The 22,258-nt window shown below is 39.2% G+C and overlaps 2 protein-coding genes across 3 annotated transcripts in view; one reads left to right on the top strand and one right to left on the bottom strand.

Annotated features, from left to right (window-relative positions):
- The window catches only part of LOC103701335 (ABC transporter D family member 1-like), a 37,054-nt gene that overhangs the window by 3,650 nt on the left and 11,146 nt on the right, over positions 1-22,258 (bottom strand). For both annotated transcript variants that reach the window (XM_088720447.2, XM_008783359.6), the window contains exons 5-18: positions 20,099-20,296; positions 19,438-19,892; positions 18,947-19,085; positions 18,781-18,859; positions 8,362-8,600; positions 7,937-8,241; positions 7,734-7,845; positions 7,496-7,654; positions 7,095-7,194; positions 6,905-7,013; positions 2,873-2,963; positions 956-1,080; positions 689-838; positions 511-583 (exon numbers count right to left, since the gene is read on the bottom strand). In XM_088720447.2, the coding sequence (XP_088576573.1) occupies positions 511-583; positions 689-838; positions 956-1,080; positions 2,873-2,963; positions 6,905-7,013; positions 7,095-7,194; positions 7,496-7,654; positions 7,734-7,845; positions 7,937-8,241; positions 8,362-8,600; positions 18,781-18,859; positions 18,947-19,085; positions 19,438-19,892; positions 20,099-20,296 (2,334 nt within the window). The remainder of the gene's footprint in view (positions 1-510; positions 584-688; positions 839-955; positions 1,081-2,872; positions 2,964-6,904; positions 7,014-7,094; positions 7,195-7,495; positions 7,655-7,733; positions 7,846-7,936; positions 8,242-8,361; positions 8,601-18,780; positions 18,860-18,946; positions 19,086-19,437; positions 19,893-20,098; positions 20,297-22,258) is intronic.
- LOC149767830 (uncharacterized) lies at positions 12,776-14,847 on the top strand. The gene has a single exon (XM_089930270.1). The coding sequence runs from the start codon at positions 12,920-12,922 to the stop codon at positions 14,735-14,737; it is 1,818 nt and encodes a 605-aa protein (XP_089786396.1). The 5' UTR covers positions 12,776-12,919; the 3' UTR covers positions 14,738-14,847.

Raw genomic sequence — 22,258 nt, 5'->3', positions numbered from 1 at the left:
TACAATGTTAAAATACAAAATTATGCAACTAAGTGAAGTCCCGTTGATCATATTATCATATATCCTCAACAAGACAAATCTACATATGAGGACTCATAGCGGCAGTAAAATGACTCAAATTAAAACAATTGCACCTAATTTTGTTTAAACATATGGGATTAGGAAGATCAAATCCATTAAAAGGTGCATTAATGATTAAGTTATAAAAGAAAACTACTTGTCACGAACACGCATGAATACAAAGACGGATCGCAGCATAAACTCAGTCTAACTCCGCAGAGCAGTCTTGGTAGGTGCTCTCTGGCAATTAGTTGAGCAGACAGTAGCTTGACGAGCAGAATTATAAGTTTGGTATGTAAGTTTCTTATATTATGTAAGCATGTTAGAATGATCTTAGATAATGAAACGAAGCAGAAAAAAAATACGGTACAATAACTAGAAATATGCCATCACAGAAAACATGAGCATCATGATACAAATGGACTGTCATGGCCTTTACAAGAAACTTACAGCTCTTTCCCGAGAACCACCGCCAAAGAAAGCAACAGATTCAGCATGCGTACGGAGTCTTGTGTGCATAAACCTAACAAAAAGGACAAAAATGAAAGTGTGAATATAAATAGGAACAAACAGAGGAGCAAAACTAAATAACAACAAGATGCATGGAGTTAGAAGCGACAAAGGTTACCTAAATGTTCCCTCAAGCTGTTGTTCCCTACTTGCCAGATCACCAAAATCAGGGGTGACACTTCTCAAGAAGCCCAAGCCTAGTAACATGTAAGTGTACAATATGGCAACTCCTCTTTGTCCAGTTAAGAGTTTCATTCTCCAAGTGAACCTTCAGCATTAGACAACAACAGAATATATGGCAACATCTATATGAAGGTTTCACAATGACCAAATCTCAAAAACCAGATAAAAGTTGCATAACATATATAACTCCAGAAGTACTTACCAGAGAATGTCTACAGAAGGTTTTACCATTCCAGTGACCAATCCTGCAAGATCACTGGTCAACTTTTCCACGTCATGTGTTAGTCGCTGATCTGCATCAATATCTTTACCTGCCATGTGGAACACCTGGAACACAGAAATATTAAATTATGCTTAGCATCAGAAAAAAGCTGCTATTGCAGCTTATCATGTAATATCATAAGCATCCTGTAATATTAGATTAAGCAACAAAAGCATCCTGTAACTTATCACGTAATATGATCTTACCACTACCCATAACATGGGAGGAGTAGTACAACTACTTAAAATATAAAAGTAGTGGCGCAAACCAGCAAGAACAAGTGTCAAAAGTTAAGTAGTGACACCTATCCCAGCGGTTAATAGGAGCCACTTATAAATATCAATTGTAATATGAACTAAAGACCTTTCACCACTCCAAGAATCATACTTTATCTTTATCCTTAATTTGCTGTTGCCTTTCTCTTTTACAGTTCCTTTTAAATTCCTTGCATTTTACCTTTGAAATCTTTGCTTTTAGGTTCCAAGTAGGGCACAAGTTTACCAGTAGTGATAGAGTACCACGTAGCCCCGCCTACGCCCCGCTTCTCATCCTCCTTCCAAGCAATGTAATGGTGGCAAAGTTCACTGAAGGTCAAGGCGCTAGACCAACGCTATTGCTATCATCACAACCCCCTTTTATCTCCTTTCCGGCTATCCAAACATCGTGCGGCACACCCACGCGATCATTCAAACCAGCTCTAGGCTCGTTACCCGTCTCAACAAGAAAGGGCAAAGGAACACAAATCGTAATGCCAAAAAGACAACATGAAGTTTTATAGGGAGAAAGAAAAAAGGGCCGATTCCCACACTCCAATCTGGTCACATCAAGGATTGCCGAACCGGTATTGGGTGCCGTACCGGTCGACGCCCGGTCCGGTTCGAACCGGACCGGACGGAACCGGACGGTTTCATCTGGTTCTGTCTAGTATCGGCGGTACCGAACCGAACGGAACCGTCCGGTTTCATCCAGTTCTGTCTAGTACCGGCCAACTCCAGCCGGTGTTACTGTGGTTCTGGCTCCGTAGGGTCAGAGACCGAGCCAGCTCAATTTAGCCCGAATCGAGCGGTACGGCCCGATTCGGCAATCCTTGGGTTACAAGTATTCCTAGTCGGATGAAGAGTCCAATTCAGGAAAACAAGAGAGGGAGTTAAAAAGGAAAGAGTCATGCAAGAAGACATTTTGGAGGAATTCCTAATAAGGACTACTCAGGCATGGAAAGGAGAAGCCAGTTGTCCCTGGTGGATTTTCTTTCTTTTCTTTTACTCTATGTGATGAAAGTTCTCACTAGTTAAAGCTCTACTTTATGAAACCATGAATGCCGTACACCCTTTTATAAAATTTTTTCTCCTGATATAGAGTCCTAACAGATATACTCTGAAATAAACAAGTGTCTAGCGACAACCTAATGGTTCAGGTCTCTTATATGACTGAACCAAGTTCCTCTCGTCCCCCATATATTTTTAGGACCACTAGAAAATCCTCTGAAAAACTTTTTAAACTGACTTTTTCATAGCTTTATGATAATGGCCAAGCTTGTCTATAGAAGATGCACTTATGAGTTTCTAACTTTTTAAAAATGTGCTGTTTTTCCTGTTTCTCTCACTTCATCGGTTCATCCTGAAAATTTTAATATAGAACCAAGATTCTCAACCTATGAATCAAGCACTTAATACCTAACAACTCCCCCCCCCCCCCCCCCACGAAAAAAAGGGAAACGAAAAAAGAAGTATTATAAAATAGTCATGCAATCCTCGTTGAGAAAGGAAATCCTGTTTTAAATTATCAAAGGCATCCTCCTACCACAAAACTGCAATGATATTTACTGAAAGAATCTAAATTTCATGAAAAAAAGAATACCTTGTAAAACGCATTTCTTCTCAAATAATATTTAAGTAAATGTTGAGTCAAACGAATTCGCCATCCAAGGGCAAGCTTGGCTGTGAGATATCTGTAATTCACAAAAAGCATATTTTACATAAGGGTTCTTAAATTGTTGTGTACTTGCACTTCCCTAGTCAGCAAAGCTAGGTAACATTCAAATCAGAAACGGAAAAATATGAAACCCAATAGTATATATCGTTTGCTGTAGCATTGCAACTAGCCTAAAGAGTTGGCAAGCAGACAATAATCACATACAGAATTTAAGATGGACAAATGATGTTTTATCCTGCAAAAATGTATAGCAACCTAGAAAGAATGTATAACAGCAACGGTGGTATGAGCGAAAGATATTCAAAATCAAATGATTAGGCGGGAAACAATGTATGCAGACAGCCATATGGACCGCACGCTTATGAACATTTCATGGCCATACCACTAGAATATAGAATGAACAGACATGAATAATTACACATAGAACCATGGTCAGCCTCAAGCCAGTCTCTTATACGAGCACACATTTATTTAACAGTCTTCAATCAATGCATGTTTGGTATCATTTTTTTCCCGTTTCTTTTTTAAGTAGAAATACGAAATACGATGCAAAAAGTTGTTTGGTTGCCCAATTTCTATTTTTAAAAAAGTAACTTTCATTATTTCTAGAAAAAGTGGAAGTGAAAATTTCACTTCCTCTTTTTTTAATAGTGAGACTTTAGCATTCCTTCTCCTGTGCATCCCAACTCCCCTCGACTTCCCATCTATTTGGCTTCCTTCCCAACTCCTTCCAACGTCGCCGGCAACCTCCCGTCCCATCACTATACCATCGTCCTCTCCTCCGGACCGCCCTCTTCATCACCCCGAGCATCCTCATCCCCAACCTGCTCACTTCCATGTCCCCCCCACCCCCCGCCATTGCCGGCCTTCTTATCCTCAACGCCTACCGCCTCTTTGACACCTCCACCAAAGCCTTCATTGCCTGTGACCTATGCTCTCCCTCCCTCTCCTTCCTTGCCCCAGTCCGCACTTCTCCAACTGCCTTCACCGAGGCCTCTTCGCCTTGGCCGAGCGCATCCTCAAGTGCCTCATCCTCTGCTTTCTCCAGCTATGGCCCCATTTACTAAACATGTTTTCTTAGTTCTATTGTTAAAAAAAAATGTAGTGACTACCAAACATCTTTTTGTTATCAGAAATCTAGAAAAGTTGAAAATAGAATTCCTATTTCTAAATTTTTCTTTAACAAAAAAGTGACTCGATGTCAAATGCAGCCTTAGTCATTTAGTAACTGACCACTAAAGATAAATCATCAAATCCATTAAAGTGGTATCCATCACAACAACTCTTGGCATTGTGGTATATTGTTCAGGGGCATATGATAACATGCCTAAAGTCATTGTTGCTAAAACAAATAGAGCTAGAATAGCAGTATTTTCTTTTTGCAAAATCATGTTCCTACTTGCCAAATATATAGATATTTTTGTTTTCAAAAAGATTCTTGCACCTTTTCCTTTCTAAAATGCTCCAATATTAGCAAGTAGATACTAGGAAGCTTTTTTTTAACAATAAATGACATAAGACTTTGAAATGTAGGCATGCTTCACATGCCATCATTGGTTTATTGATTGGGTGAGCCATCTAAAACTAGGAAAAACCTGAAAGGCTTGATCCAAAGTTCAAGAGCAACTCTAAAGGCTAAGAACAATTTTTTTCACATGCAGACATCGTGAACTTTATGAGTGTTAATTCATAAGCATCTTAATAATATAAGGACATATAGGTGAGGTAAAATTTGCTCCTCGCGAGAGGATAGGATATCTACTCCTCTCGACTCCAAAATCAGCAATGGGGCATGCAAATCAAAGATCCACTATTGATCATAATCTATAACATTAAAAATGTCTAAAAATCAAAATCATGTATTTTAGTGGCATCTAACCTATGCATCGTGTAGAGCACAAAAATGGACGGTTTTCAATATATTAATGTGCCAAAATACACAATAAAGCATTTTAATTGATAATCCGCCTTATTGATCATGATCTACATGTGTTAAAGCATGCAGATTGAAAATCAATAAATTTTACTGCTTAGATTATAGCAAAACATGGTCTCTTATCATTTGATCCATTCATTTTTGTGGTCCATATGACATATACATTGGCCCACCAAAATGCATGATATTTGGTTTCTAGGCATTTTTAATAGTATAAATCATGATCAGTGTGGATCTTTGATTTGGATTCCCCATTATTTATTTTGGACAAGAGAGGAGTAGAGTCCCTCTTCTCTTCGGAGGAACATAGCCCATACCTATATATAATTATAATATATTTTCACACCATCTATCATGATCTATATGGCTACAAAAGCCTATAAACCAAATATCAACAATTTAAATGCTCTCTAACATATGTATCATGTGGACACAAAAATAAATAATTACTGTTGCACTAGTATACAAAAATACATGACGAAGTATTTAAATTATGAATTCATCTTTTGAACATGATATACACATATTAAAACATATATAGATTGAAAATTGATAGATTTTAATACTTCTATCATAACAAAAAGGGTTTTTTGCATGGATACCCTTCTAAATATCGGATTCTACATGAATATCTTTCCAAAATTGATATTTACATGTATACCCTCATAAAACTCTGTTATTGTACAAATGCCCCTAATATAACGGTTGTTCTAACGGTGTTAAAAAAAATCATATTTATATTAATTAAAAATAAAATAAAATTTTGAAATTATGCTATTGTCTCTGTCTTTTTTCCTGCGATCGCGATCCCTTATAAATGTTTTTGTTTGCACGTCTACCCATTAAGGGTATTTTAGTTATTTTAATTTGGAACCGTTATTTTTTAACGGCGTTAGATGGCATGGGTACATATGCAAAAACAAGAATGAAAAAAGGGTAGAATAGCAAAACAAGTGTTTTAAGAGGGTATACATGTAAATATTAATTTTGAAAGGGTATTCATGCAAAATTCAATATTTAGGAGGATATTCATGCAAAAAAACCCTAACAAAAATATTCTCATATCATTTTCACCATTCATTTTTGCACCCACTTGATGCATAGGTTGGTAACTATCAAAACATGCAATTTTTGGTTTCTAAGCATTTTTAGTTTATAGTTCATGATCAATGGTGTAGATCTTCAACTTTAATGCCCCATTATTTTGGATTTGAGAGTAAATACCTTCTCTTGAGAGGCATATAATCCTAACTAGACAACCGGAGCCCGGCGACAATGATTCAAACCATTGGATGTGATCTATTTCTCTAAACTTTTTATTGTCAAAAAATCATGTGATCTGGAGATCCCTAGCATATGCATCACTTATGCATCTAGTGATCAAAAATGCATCGTTTAAATAACATGAGCAATGCATATTTTTGACCACTCGATGCATAACCTAAGAATGTCTAAATCACATGATTATTTGACATAAATAGTTTAAAGAGGCCATATCACATCCAACAGCTCGGATCATCAATGTTGAAACCCGGTCGTCCAATCTGGACTGACCTTAGTTGGGCTATTGCTTGGGCGCCCCTAGCTCTACTCTCTCCTATACATGCATGCATGCATGCATATACACACACATACATATATATATCAAATATATAATGTGATAAAAATACAAAAAACTTCTACCTAGAAGCAAAATTTCATCAGATCAGCTCATATAATTGGGCACTAACTAATTAGTTAGGGATATTCAAGAAATAAATATTGTATGTTGTCTATGTATATATACATATATATATATATATATATATATATGGATGGACTGCGCTATCTCAATTATATATGTGATAGAAATACAAAAAAAAAAAACCTTCTACCTAGAAGCAAAATTTCATCAGATGGGTTCATAATTTCATATAATTTCGCATTCACTAATTAGTTAGGAATTTTCAAGAAATAGATCATGTATAAATCCTAGGAACTAGCAAAGTCAAATCTCTGCTAAACAAAAGATAAGTAAATACCTTAGTGAAGGTGCAACAAGAGAGGATGCAGCACTTTGAAGAACACTAATACCAGTTAATCGAATAAAGGCTGCCTTGTCCTGCTCCAAGACATACTTCACACTAGTCCCTGTAAAAGTTGAAAACTACAATTAAGGAGGCAGTTCACCAGTTGTTTTCTGGATGCATTTTGTGATAAAATTTCACACACCATTCAAAGAAGCAATGCGATCTGAAATCCATGTTCTAGATACAACAAGTAAAGCAACTGCAAACAACTGTGCCCCCTGCCGATCAAGTAGTGCGGGAACCTGGAAACGAAACAGCCAAAAAGAAAAGCACATGGATAGTAAATTTATGCCCACTTATCTATATCATCTACCTTTACATATCATTCTTCAAAGTAGTGTCCGAATTGCTTCAACAACATATTTGAAATTTGTTTTAGTTTGCTCTAAATTATTGTGATCAATCGACATGACAACTCTATAAAAACATGCATGCCTACGTATGCACAAAAAAGTGGGGGAAAGACAAAGTATAACCTCACTGGATTCTAAACCAAGCCAAAGGAAAATGATTCAATTGGCACTTCTAGATGCCGATGCTTACCAGTATTTTAAACATTGCAGCTACTCTAAGCGGCAATATTCTTGGCGTCTTTTGTAATTGTGGAACAATAGGCAATGGAACTTTGTACTCCATTTTAGGACACGATGTTATCACCTTTGTTGAATAAGAATGCCCACTGGGTTTTGGTGATGCATTATCCTGTCATATATAGGCAATGAACAAATTACCATGCACAAAACCCAGAAATCTGAAAAAAATACTCTAATATGTCACAAACCTTTCCGCTGGTGGTAAAAGCTCTTTGAACAGCCAGTGAATCACTTTGCCGAGAAGAATCAGAAGATTTTAACAGATTAGGACCTGCTTCAATAGAAACTGATGGACCATCCCTGCATCATTCAAGAAAGTATAGTTTCAGAATGTCCAAAATCTGCCATTTAGATACAACCAAAAAAAATCATACAATTCACAGGCCATTACCTCTTATACTGAACACTCCACCCTCCCTCCCCATCCAAGGACAACACTATGTCATGAAATGCCACTAGTGCAGGGCGGTGCGAAATAGTAATACATGATGTCCCCATTGCTCGAACCTTAGCACAGAAACGTTCCTCCATATCGGTTGTGACAGCACTTGTACATTCATCAAGAATGGCAAACTTAGGCTTATGGTAGAACAACCTGGCCATTCCCAGTCTCTGTTGCTCACCCAAGGATAGTTCATCACCCCAGTTAATTTCCTTGTCAAGGGGATACCGTTCCAGCAAGTAATCGAGGTCAACCTGCCGATTGGATAATCGCCAGGATAATTTTTGACAAACAATTTCTGAATTATGGAAGAAAATGGCAACTGAAAACAGATGGAGAATTAAGAGGATAGGAAGGGGTTTCAATTAATTTACATTTTTCAACAGCTCAACCATTCCATCATGTGTAAGTGGTTCAGTCTCCTGATCTGCTGTAAGAGGATAGATTAATTGGTCGCGAAGTGTTCCAACAGCCGTATAAGGCCGTTGCGGCACATAGAATATCTCCTTATTGAGATCAGAACCAATCCCAGGCTTTACAATGTGACCAGATACCAGTGGCCAGAGGCCTCCAAGAACCCGGAAAAGGGAGCTTTTTCCACTTCCATTTGGACCTGGAGAAGAAATAAGAGAAACAAATAGGCTTTTAATAATCAGAAAAAAGGCTGCAATTATTTGGATGTGTTAGTGGACATTTATGCAAATAAATGTCACTTACAGCACAGTGCACAAGCATGTGAGAAAAAATAACAATTAAAAAAATAATAACAACTACATAATAAGCACATGCAATAATCAGGGTTAGTTTTAGGTTCAAAGTCTCCAGTAAGTTGAACAAAACTAAAAATGAAGACCCAGTAAGACAAGCAAATTGTGACTCACAGAACATACTTTTCAAATATGAACAATCATATAACTTGTTTCCTATATAATTAGGCAAATTTAGATGCTTCCTGGTTAGAAGCTGCAGACACTTCAGTTACAGTTGGTTGAATGGTTTGAGATCCAACAGATATATTGCCAATAGTCAACTGGTTAACTAAAAAGATGCTTTGCAATTATCCCATATTATAAAGCAAAAAATTGCAAGTAGGGGAAAGAGAGAATTGGTTTTATCAAGAAATGGAAGCATTTCAATTTTCAATCACATTCTTTAGCTTGAAGCAGAAAAAGAAAGAAATTTAGAGGGCGTGCACAATCTCTTTTCTACTCCTCTGGTCTTTGGAAGAATACAAGCTCTACACCCCCACCCCCACCCAAAAAAAAAACAAAAGAGATAAAAAAAAACGAGTTTCTGAAGACTTTGACCATTTAACTACAGCCAGCAGTATATAGTAGTCCTAGAAGTCTAGGTAAAAGAAGAACAATACCAGGTAGAAATTTTTCTGAGCTACAAAGTTTGGCAAGGAGGAGCACATATGATACTTTTTATCAAAATATCAGCCAAGAGATTGTTACTTATTGAAGTTCTTGATGTAGTTGCATACTACATGAGAAGGTGTGCAAAACCTGCCAACTTATTAAGTGATACTGCCATGGATGAGGACTAAGAAGAAGAGACAGGGAAATACTGATCATGGAGGGATAGGAGGAGGCCATCAGTCATGCAGTACAGACTGTTTTTGTTAAACAAATCTTATGAACCATAATCAGGATTTTACAATTTGGATAAAAAATGGCCCTAAATGATCTGGATCCCATTTTTGGATTGGGATCAGCTAGGATAACATCTAGAACCAAATCATACATCATGTAATCCCCTGGATTATCGTATCCAAATTCATCATGTTCGCTACCTACAACATGTGGAAGTCCCCTTTATAAAATTTGTTAGGCTATCTGATCATGGAAGGATAGGATCATTTTTGTTAAAAAAAATCTTATGATCCAAATCAGGATGTTACAATTGGGATAAAAAATGGCCCCAAATGATCTAGATCCCATTCTTGGATTGGGACAGTTAGGATCATATCATCCAGATCCATATTATGCATCATATAATCCCCTGGATTGTTGTATCCAACTTCATCATGTTCATTACCTTTAACATGTGGATGACCACTTTATAAAATTTATTACGCTATACAGCATTTAGAATTACTTATTTTAATCTCTAGTAAGCTCAAGCATGTAAATACTCGAGCTTGTTAAGGTTTTTGACTTCTAAAAAGTTAGGGAGAAAAGGTGATTTAGATTATATGAAATTAAGATCAATAGGTTGTTAAAATCCCCCTAGTTCCCCTAAAGTTATTCTGCCTAGGATGCTAATTGAATTGAAAGGTTGTATATGAATACCTTCAACATTAGACATGATGTATGTTTTATTAGACATGCTATAAATGGGTTTTGATGGTCGAAACTAGACTTCGTATATGTATGGCCTTTTATTCTTCATCTATCCACTTTACACTCATTTTTTCAATTATTACTTCAAAAATTTTAATCTTATGATCCACAATCCAACCCGATGTAACCCACTATATAACATATGACTCAATGCCACATGTACCGATAATGGTCCAGAGGCTTCCTAGATAACAAAAATCACTATTTCAGCTGGCTTTGGTAGTCCCAAAAATCTTGTGACTAGAAGGGATTGTTGCCATCTCCCAATTCCCTGCTAATGGGTCAATGAGACAGTCTTTGGTTCATGGGTCAGCCCACCTGAATGGCCTAGAATGTGGCTTACAGATCCTGGAATCATAGCCACAAGTTTGCATTTGGGAATAATTCGGCAATGACTGAAACTTCAGAGTTCAGAAAAAATCCAGCAAATTTCGAGATATTTCTAGTTATGTTCAGAAAATTAAATTCATAAATAATAAAAAAACCAAGCATACATATGCTTATACATAAATAAAATCACAAATATATAAATACATTATTGACTACAAAATTTCATAACAAATTTACTTTGTAAACTTTCATATTATATCATCTCCAAGTTCAAGAATTTTTAGTTTATTATATTCCAACCAATCAATGAAAAAGATTTTAAAAGAATCAAATTGAGAGTTAGGTAAAGATTTTGGATTTATAAGTTCATAAAAAATAAAAGAATTCATGTCCACTTTTCATTGCTGAACGCACGGAGAGGGTAAGTTGATGTAAAAGAAAATGGTCAAAAGTCTCTACAACAAATTCATTTTCCTCCTCTAAGTTATTCTATAAAAATGTTACTTGCAAAGGGAAAGGGATTAGTTTGGCTCCCCCTTCATGTTCTCAGAGATGGGAAATACTTGGATAGCTTGGACCTTGGAATATTAGGAATGAAGTCCATGTACTTATCTAGCATTTTATTTTCACACCCCAGATCAAGGTCCGTTGTACCAACTATACTGACGTACCGGTGGGCACGGTACCGATACCATACCGAACCGAACCGGTACTGTACCGGTTCGGCTGGTTCGGGCCAAAAGCCAAAAAACATTTGAGGTCAGTACAAGCCGATCGATACCAACTGGTACAGATTGCGAATAGTCGGAACCGAAAAATATAACTGTACCGTACAGGTTCCGTTCGATACCGGTACGTACTGATCGGTACGGCAGACCATGCCCCAGATCCATCAGGGCAATTACATCCCTTAAACTGAAAGAGAGGAGAGACCTGTTCTTTTTTTTTCTTTTCCTTCTCACTCCATTTTCCCAGGTTGCCATCCCATCCACATATCTGAAAGACAGAACGATTCTTTTTATCCTTCTCTCTCCTTTTCCCAGGGCTGCACGACTACATCGCTTCCAACCGTCCATGGAAACCACAACATTACATAGCGATTCAACAATTTGTTTTCTCATGAACTAGCAAATGAGTGACAGAATACTTCAGCCTTCACAACATGAATAATCCACAAATTTTTGGAAAATCAGCAAGTATTGTGACCAAGGAATGCCGTACCGGTCCGGTCCTTGACCGGTACCGGAAACAGATGAAAACCGGTATTTTCCGGTTTTCTTCTGTGAACCGGCCGGTACCGCTTGGTACCACAGCGCCTCGCGCTGTGGTTGTGAAAACCACCACGTGGCGCGTGGTTTCAAAAACCACGCGCCACGCGTGGTTTCAAGGAAGAAGTGGCCCACGGGCCACTTCTTTCAAAAAAAAAAAAAAAGCCGTTTTTTTTTTTTTTGTGGGAACCACAGCGCCACGCGCTGTGGTTTTTAAACCACCGCGTGGTGCGTGGTTTTAAAAACCACGCGCCCGCGCGTGGTTTTAAGGAAGAAGTGGCCCACGGGCCACTTCTTTCAAATAAAAAAAAATAGGGTTTTTTTTTTTGGGGAACCACAGTGCCACGCGCTGTGGTTTTTAAACCACCGCGTGGCGCGTGGTTTTAAGAAAAAAGTGGCCCACGGGCCACTTCTTCCAAATAAAAAAAAAAACAGGGTTTTTTTTTGGGGGGGGAACCACAGCGCCACGTGCTGTGGTTTTTAAACCACCGCGTGGCGCGTGGTTTTTAAAACCACGCGCCCGCGCGTGGTTTTAAGGAAGAAGTGGCCCTTGAAATAAAAAAAAAAAAAAATGCTGTGGCCGAGGCCACAGCTTTTTTTTTTTTTTGATGGGAAAGGAAGTGGCCTCCGGCCACTCCTTCCCATCAAAAAAAACAAGAAGTGGCCGAGAGGCCACTTCTTTTCTGATGACAGCACCCTCGCTCGTTCGGTTATAAAAACCGAACGAGAGGCGTTGTTAATAAAAAATTCAGGAATGAGCCTCTGAAGAATAATCAAAGACGGGAAGATTTGAGAGATAGCCCACAAATTGAGGAGGTCCTGCCCAAAAAATCCAGCGGAGACTATTTAAGGTGCGGTTTTTTTGTCCTATGTTATTTCATTAATTTTGTTAATAATTTATTTAAAAAAATAATTTATAAATTACTTAAATAATAAGATAATGAAAAAATTTACTTTATTAGCTTAATTTTTTGATAAGTTGTCCTTTTATGATAGAAATGGAGCCATCAAGAAAAACGAACCCTGCAAAGCGTGATATTGGCTGGTCTTATGGGCGAAGACTTGGAAGTGAGGGGCAAAGACACCAGTTTCAATGCAAATTTTGCGACAAGGTTTTCAAGGGAGGAGGGGTAAACAGGTTGAAGCAACACTTAGCCGGAAATTCCGGTGAGGTTGCTACGTGCTCAAATTGTCCTAGCGAGATTCGTGTGCTGATGAGGCAGAATCTCGCTGAGGCTAAAGAAGCGAAGGAGATGGCTTCCAAGAAGAGAGCGGAGGTCGATCGCCAAGCGGCAGAGCCACCTTCTTATCACTCTAGGGAGCCAGAGGAGGTCGAGAATATAGATGAGGAGGAGGCAGATATTCAGGCGGCAATGCATGCAAGCCTGGATGATCAGTGGCAGCAGGAGGAGGTGGCCAGGCACAGGGCTCGATTTGGGCCCTCTGCATACGAGTCGGGCGGCGGTTCTAGGAGCACTAGACAAGATCCAGAGTTCTTGAGGACAACTTCAGTCCGGGAGGGCGTCGGCAAAGAACGTGGCCGGATTGCATCTATGCTGGATAGTTTTGGTAGCCGAAAGAAATCATCTAGAGGAATTCCACAAGGAGCGACAATTCATGATGTAGATCCGCATGCTCTCCCCAGTAGAGATTCAAGGCAGCAGAGGGTAGACACAATGTGGATGAAGGATAAGAAGAAAACTATGTGGCGAGCTATTGGATCCTGGTTTCACTTCAGCCACATCCCAGCGAATGTGGCAGACAATACATACTACAGGTCTGCCATTGCCGCCATACAAGCTGCCGGTCCCGGTGTAGCTCCTCCAGGCCCGAAGAACATATACGGTGAGCTTCTTGACAACAATAAGGAGGAGCTGGAGAATTGGATTGACTCCTACAAGAGCAAGTGGCCCATATATGGACTAACCATCATGTGCGATGGTTGGACCGGTCCGACCAGGCGGAGCATCATCAACTTCCTGACATACTGTGATGCTAAGACCTTCTTCCACAAGTCGATTGATGCTTCGGCTTATGTGCACAACACCTCGTACATGCTGAAACTTATGGAGGATGTGATTGATCTGGTAGGAGAGGAGAATGTCGTGCAGGTCGTCACTGATAATGGGCCGCAATATAAGGCTGCCGGGCAGGTCTTGATGGAGCGGCGGCCACATATTTTCTGGACCCCATGTGCTGCACATTGTATCGATCTTATGTTGATGGACATTGGAAAGATCCGTGGGGTGCAACAAACGGTGGAGACAGCCCAACGCATTACCAGGTATATTTATAACCATAACTGGGTCCTTTCATTGATGAGAAAGTATGCAGGGGGAGAGATTCTGAGATCAGGAGTCACACGGTTTGCTACCAACTTCATCGCACTTGATAGCATACTCGAGAAGAGAGGAGCCCTACGTCAGATGTTTGCCAGTTCCGAGTGGTATGATAGTAGATATTCTTATGCCGGCACTGAAGGGAGCAAGATAGAAGACTTGGTGACGAGACAGCCATTCTGGCAGCGGGCTACTATAATAGTCAAAGCTATCAAACCATTATATGAAGTGCTGCGGGCTGTAGATAGCGAGATCTATCCCCAGATGGGGTTTTTGTATCACATGATGGTCAAGGCAAAGGATCAGATTATGGAGGCAGATCCAGCACATAGCCGGTCATACATCAACATCATTGAGCAACGGTGGGGAGCGCAAATGGGTACAGAATTACATCTAGCAGGTAAGCTAAGATATAATTATAGTGACAATTATAGTGATGGATATAATTATATAATTAGCCTAAGATAGTCTCGTATATGTGCAGCATACTACCTAAATCCCCGGTTTCAGTACAGCATAGATGGAATTGGTATGGATGAAACACTTCTGGATGCTTTGCGTAATATGATTTACAAGATGGAGGCAGATCCAGAAAAAGCGGCCCTATGTCTTGAAGAGGTAATTATGATTTAGTAATTACCAGCATGCGTAAGTATATCGGCATCTTCAATTATTAACATGGTTTTCTTATGCTTATTTTTTACAGAGCAAATTATTTAGAGAGGGCAGCTACAGTTTTGGCCAACGAGCGGCTGTCGTCAGCAAACACAATATGAATCCAGGTACGTGACACATCAGGAAAACATTCACCTGGTGTTACTTAGTTACTATTATGGAACTATCATATATGTAATTTTCATAAATATTTTTGCAGCTAAATGGTGGGTGCATTTTGGCGGATCCGCGAGAAATCTAAAGCGGATAGCTATCCGGATCCTCTCCCAAACAGTCTCCTCTAGTGGATGTGAGCGCAATTGGTCCACCTTTGCCCTTATCCACAGCAAACAAAGAAACCGTTTGACGCAAAAGCGCCTCAACGACCTTGTTTATGTGCATTACAATTTGCGGTTGAGGCTAAAGTGCATCCAGGAGGAAGTGGAGCTCAAGTATACAGATCCGATTTACGGGTCCTTCACCGCTGATGACGATGATCCACTACTCGGCTGGCTTGTAGGCCAGCAGCAGAAGCCCGAGCTTGACGAGCCAGGATCGCCTCCACGACCAGCTACCTTCATAGCCACCGAAGCTGGGGTCGATCCAGAGCAATGGGCTGAGCGCAATATTCCACGCACTCCCAGAGCTGATCAGCCGCAGGCACAGGGGAGCCAGACAGAGAGGGCCAGGAAAGGAAAACAAAGAATCCCAATGGAGAGTGTCGAGGAAGAGACTTGGACTAGCAGCGATGAAGGTTCTGGTGGTGATGGATCTTCTAGCCATGGAGGGAGCGGAGGACAGTATGATACTCATGAGACACAGCCGGAGGGTGGTTTTTATTTCACCGGTGAGTCCCAATTTATGGGTGCTACACAGGATACGGACCACGGTCGACCACCTGATAGATTTCGTGAGGATATTATTGGATATAGAAGACGGGCTCCTCGAGGGTCGTTCAGGAAGACAGGATACGACTGCAAATCCGACAACATACGGATACGGATTCTATTATCCACAGCCTCAGCCTGACGAATATGGATATGGTGCATTGGATTTTGCTTCCGCCATATTTGGATGGGCCCCTACACAATCAGAGGACACCTCTCAGAGCCAGAGCGTGAGCGAGAGATCCGACAGTTCTTATAACCTGGCGCGCGTTCCTTCTGATTGGGTTGATTTGCCTCCTCCTGATTATACTTATGATCCAGATATCTACGAGAGCCATCGGCACTCGTCCCGATTTTAGATATCCTAGAGTACTTTAAATGTATGTAAATGATTGTATCTTAATTTGAAGATATTTTATGTGTATGATTTTATCATTTGGAATGGAAGGAAAACATAACATGCAATCATGCATCATATATGTTTCAAATTTCAACCCTAAATTTAAATATAAAAACATCAAAAATCATGAAAAAAGCAAAAAAAAACATCAATTTTCACTTAATTTAAGATCCAATAGAGACAACATTTTAAAAAAAAAAGTCTGGCTCGCGGTACCGGCCGGTACGGTACCGGTCCGGTACCGGTACGTACCGGTACCGGTACGTACCGGTACGGTACCGGTCCGGACCGGTACGTACCGGTCCGGACCGGTACGTACCGGTACGGTACCGGTCCGGACCGGTACGGTACCGGTCCGGAGCGGTACCGTACCGGTCCGGCCGGCCACCGGTACGCCGATCCGGACCGATACGGCGTACCTTGATTGTGACTATGCTTGGAGTATATATGTCATAATCCAATAGTCTTTCTGGCCACTGCAAATTATCCTAGACAAAATGGTAAGCTACATCTTCACCTAAGCCTTGTGTTATGCTGCTAACTACTAAATCCTTCATCCACTTTCACCAATTTCATCACATAAGAACCATCTAGTGATTATGCAGACCAAAGCAAACTTATCTTTATCAGAATCATTGGTCCCATTGTCATCATACAGTATGATTTATAGCAAAAATATCTAAATGTTTTGATCATGTTTAGAAAATGTCTGCAACGGATAAATAGTTGTGACAAGTTTCAATAATCTAAACACAAACAAGGCATAAAGTCATCCTTAACTAAATCCGAGCAAAAGCATTTGGCAATCACTAATGACATTCCAGTAAAGCTGACTGCTGATGACATTTTACAAGAATTAGATTTGACAAATTTCTATGAACAAAATAAAATTGTTATTATCAGGAAGTATTTTTTTAGACAGGTGTAATTGATAAAGAAAATAGAATTATTTGCAAAAAATTCTGATTTAAAATCAATCATTTCATTTCAACATATCTACAAGAGTGGGGCCGTAGTCTGCCGAACCAAGCCGTACTGGCCGGTATGGCCTCGTACAGACCGGTACGGCTTGAAATCGGTACTCGGACAATGTGGAAATCGGTTCCAACTATTTTCGGGCCGGTACCATGCGTACCGGTCTCGTACCGGCCCATACCAATGCGCGCGCTATGGTGTCAGAATGTGTGGCCTTTAGGGCAGAGCACCTGCACGGTTCCCCGCCCCATGCGTTTCCGCGGGAATCCGCCCCGTGCGCAGTTTTCCAGCCCACGCAGGCCAGTTCATCCGCGCAGGGAAGCGCATGAGTCATAAATGCCAGTGGCCAGCATCTTATCTACTCGCGTCCGCGCGCGGACGTGAACCAAAAAAAAGGGAGGAGACTGGTTCGCACCGGACCGGTTCTAGTACGAGCCAGTCCGGTAGGCCACCAGTACGCCTACCAGTACCGGTAAAGCATACCTGGAGTGAGGCAAAAATTGCAGTTTTTGATATTTGAAAACTATTACTAGAAGGATGAAAGCTTATTTAATACTTTAAATCATAAAAGTTCTAAATATTACACGGTGATAACAAAAAGATGACACATATATGTCTATGTATATATGTACATGTATGTGTATGGGGTAATATGTAAACATAATAATTACAAAATAAAATATGGCAACACCATAAAATCTATATGATAATATGCCTTTGGAAAAAGCAATGAACAACTATCTTTTGTTGATGTCAAAAGTACTTGAAATAGTGTTTTTGAATGTTAGTTTCATAAATGCAGTTGTAGTCTAGGCAGAAAATTCAGCGTGCAAAACATGTCAGCAAACAAACTAATATTCTTCATGCTTGATTATTAATGAGGGCGGGCATTGGTGTAACAGTTAGGTTGCTCCATTATAACCTGAGTGTCACAGGTTCGAAACATAATTAGCCTCTCCGACCGCAGGGGCAAGGTTGCATACATCTTACCCTCCCCAGAGCCCACAATGGCGAGAGTCTAATGCAATAAAACGCCCTTTTTTATGCATGATTACTCAGTGACCTTCCAATCACGAGATGATATTCCTATTCTACCTATGTTGTAAGCTTCTCAACTAGTATAGCTGTATAGGCTCATTTAGCAAGTTATCTAAAATGTAATCTTTTCCTAAGAGTCTTTTAAATTGCTCAAAAACTTTCGGAAAAGGAAAAGGAAAAAGAAAAAGTTTCCAAGGTAAAGTTTATCTAGCATCAACCAACTTCCATATTATTTTCTCCGCACCATCCAAACAGCTGAAAGTTCAATTTTCTCAAAAACTTCAGTATTTCCAGGCCTTTTTCTATCAGCCAAACAGAAACCTCAAAAAATTGCCCACAAGAAATAATTACATGTTTTGGAATCTCTTTAAACAAAACAATAATAGATTTAAGATTAATTTTTACACTCTAGTATATAATTACGAGTAGCATGAAAAGTTGGGAAAAAATACAGGATATTCTAGACTTAGACCTCAATTCCAGATTCATTATAAAAACCTTGAAGACATTGACCAGTTCTAGACATTGTAATAGAAAATTAATTGAAAAACAAATACCTGTGATCAGAAGATTAGAGCCTGAGTCAACCCTAAGACTCAGATTATCCACCAATACATTTCCTTTTGGTGTCACAACCTGAAAATTTTGTTATTGGCATCAAAAAGATAAATATATTACAAATATAATTGGAAAAAGATGTGTATTTCAGTAAATTTGAGCTACCTTGACGTCTGAGAAGTCTATGTAACTTGCTTCACTGATATAATTCCCACTTGAGCCATTTTGAATTGATGATCTGTCCTGAATGGCAGATAGCTCCCTAGAGACAACCATCAGCTCATGAATGCGGTCTGCATAACCACTGTCACAAGAAACTGAGTTGGAAAGAAATCTCCAAGAATGGCCCATGAGAGCTCAAATGTTTCATGTCGAAATTTAGACATCGATGAACCTCTAAACCAGAATTTGACAAGGACATAGAGTAAATTGTTGACTACAACAAGTTACTTGAACTCTTCAACAGAAAATGTATACACAGCAGCATGACAACTAAGATATAATATTTTTAGAAACAATTATGTGTAAACATTGGTAAAAGCAAGTTAATCCATGCATATGAAGGAAGAAATGTAGATTACAAACTAGAATAAGCAGTAAACATCAACTGCAACTTGAACAGTTAACTCAGGAAAAGGAGCGGATTGAGCAAAAACCTGAGACGATTCAACCGTCGAGAACTGATAGAGAGAGTCCCAAGGGATTGAAATAGTGAAATTATCACACTTGTATGATAACGAAGATTGCTCAACATTTCTGCTCTTCCTAACGTTGAAGTATCAGGTTTAAGATTGCCAGCAAAAAAGGGCTCAATAATCAGGATAACTCCTACTGTAGCACCAAGGTATTTTAAGAGAAAATCTTGAATCATTCCAAACCACCAATTGTCATGAAGAACAAGATTCAAGTGCTTAATGAGAGTCTTGAATTGTTGTTTAATATGGGATGCTTCTCTATTCTCTCCCCCGTAAAATGCAACACTTTCAGCATGGGTCCTTAACCGTGAGTGAAGCTGCCGATAATCCCCTTCCAATTGCTGCTCCTTGGACATCAGTTTCCCAAATGCAGGTGAGAAGTTTCTAATCATAGATCCTGCCCCTAATACATATGCCTGAGAACCAACAACTAGTTAGCGTTGTTAAGCTACTTAGTACATAACATATAAATAACTACAGTCATGTTATCATTAAAGGATGCATATAGCTTGCAGCATATCATACAGAGAGAAAAAAAAACTTTGAGAAAGAAAATGCAGACCAACAATAGGCTTGTGAAGAAACTAATTTATTTGATATATAGAAGAAGAATAAACATTACCAGTATCCAGAGCACATATTTTGGACTTGCGTAGGAACAGAGGCGCCACGTATATACCAGGCCGTCAGTAACTGCTGTGAGATCATCTTGTATGAGGTCGCTCAGTTCTGAACAGAATTTTGGTATGTCACTAGCAATTCGTTGCTCTGGATTGGTGACTCGATCATCAACATGCGAGATTTTGTAGTATACCATATTCTGCATTTCAGAAATGGATTATATATGGAAAATGTTTGGATATACCGAAAAAGACAGTCGGAATAAAAGAACCACATGACAGATATGCATCCCAACCAGATATATACGATAAAGAACTCAAGGATAATTATGCAAAAGACAAAAAAGGCCACTTACAAAGGAAAACTCCATATTAGTGTCATATTATATGTCAAACTATTGAGTTTCTAGTGATTAAAATCAAACTCGCAGTCTCAATACGATAATGGTAGGACTGCATACCAGTAGGAGACCGGTACAATACGATAATGGTATTGTACCATACCATAACGAACCGTACCGGTATACAAAAAAAAAATATTTTTTGTTTCAAGGTTTTTAAGCTTCCTTTATTTAGTTTTGACTAGAAAATAAAATTTTGTGAGTTCATTTTTGATGTTTAAATATAATATATTTAACTTTTATATTACAAACCAAAAGAATTGGTGTGACTATATAATATATATTAAATTAACTAAGTATAACATTGAAAATAAAAAATTATACCATTACATGAATCTGACTAAAATCTACAACATGTCACGAAATCATACCACATATAAATTATGCATGATTTTTCTATATTTCTAATTTTTGCCCATTTATGGGATGTAACAAGAAAGAAAAGAAAGAAGGAAATATCTAGATCGGAGCTCCTGCTTACCCTTCCACACTCTCTCTTTTCATCTCCCCTTCTCCTTCTCTCTTTCTCTTCTATTATCTTGAAAGAGAGAGAGAGAGAGAGAGAGAGAGAGAAGGGCATCAAGCCCTTTATCCCTCAATAATTGAGGCCTTGAACCAATATAGGGCTCTTATTGGGCCGAACTGCTCAAAACCGAGCTATTCCAAGGTTAAGATAGTAAGGACTGGTGAGTACCAACCGAAATGGCAATTAGGTCCAGTATATACCATGGCTAAAATATATGAACTAATCACAGATAATGGTAGCACAGAAAATGTTGTACCTTCTAAATTGTGAACTTGAACATGAAAATAGAGTGAAAGGGGTATCCATTTCAATTAGCATGGTTGAATTGACTATGATCAAGAGATTATGTTGAAGTCTTATGTGAGTTCCCTTATCTACGACCATATCCTTTTGGGACGTCCTTGGTTGTCTGATAGGAAGGCCAAGCATGACGCATACCATAATACTTATTCCTACACCATAACACTTAGGAAGCAGCTTGTATGCATCCTATGAAGCCTGTAGCACCACCAATGAAGCTAAAGCAATCAGAAATAGGATAGATGATGACAAGAAGCAATCTAGCTCGAGGACAAGCCAATGCATAGCAGAAGCGATTGATCCAATCAGATTTCTAAAGTTTCTAGTTGCTACAATCAAGGTTTTAAGTTCTGGCAGGACAGAGAGCATCTTGGTCGTCCGTCTCGTTCCTGTGAGAAAATGGGACTTGGACGAGGTCGGGACTCCAAAACCCATCCATGTAAGAAGAGAAGAAAGAGGAAAGGAAGAAGAAATGAAGAGGAAAAAATGAAGGAAAATAAGAAGAAGAAGAAAGAAAAAAAGGAAGGGAGACGAAAAGGAAAGAAAAAGGAAAGGAAGAAAAGGAAGATAGAAGAAAAGGAAAGAAAGGATGGAAAGAAGAAGAAAAGGAAAGAAAGAAAATAAGGGGAGAGAGCTTGAGGATATCTACTGAGAAATATGACTGGACTTGCAGTTGGGATGGGATGGGACAGCAGGGTATCTCGTTCCATGGAGAAACTGGGGCACCCCTATCCTATGGGACTTAAAACCTTGGCTGCAATTTTATTTTTAGTCAACATTTTCTGTTCTAGTGGGTCAATAAATTGCAAGGTATTGTTCATCTACAGTACTAAGAATAGTAGCCAGGGTTGTTTTGGTATTATTTTAGCCAACAAGCCTCTTTTCCTTAGTTCAGAGTCCTGATATGAGTCAAGTTTGTCCATGTTTAGAAGGTT

This window comes from Phoenix dactylifera, chromosome 4 (assembly GCF_051530095.1).
Source record: "Phoenix dactylifera cultivar Ajwa chromosome 4, Ajwa_hap1_PhDact_Kaust_v1.1, whole genome shotgun sequence".
Classification (NCBI taxonomy): Eukaryota; Viridiplantae; Streptophyta; class Magnoliopsida; order Arecales; family Arecaceae; genus Phoenix; species Phoenix dactylifera.
Note: the sequence above shows the minus strand (reverse complement) of the source record. Positions and strands in the feature narration are given on the sequence as shown.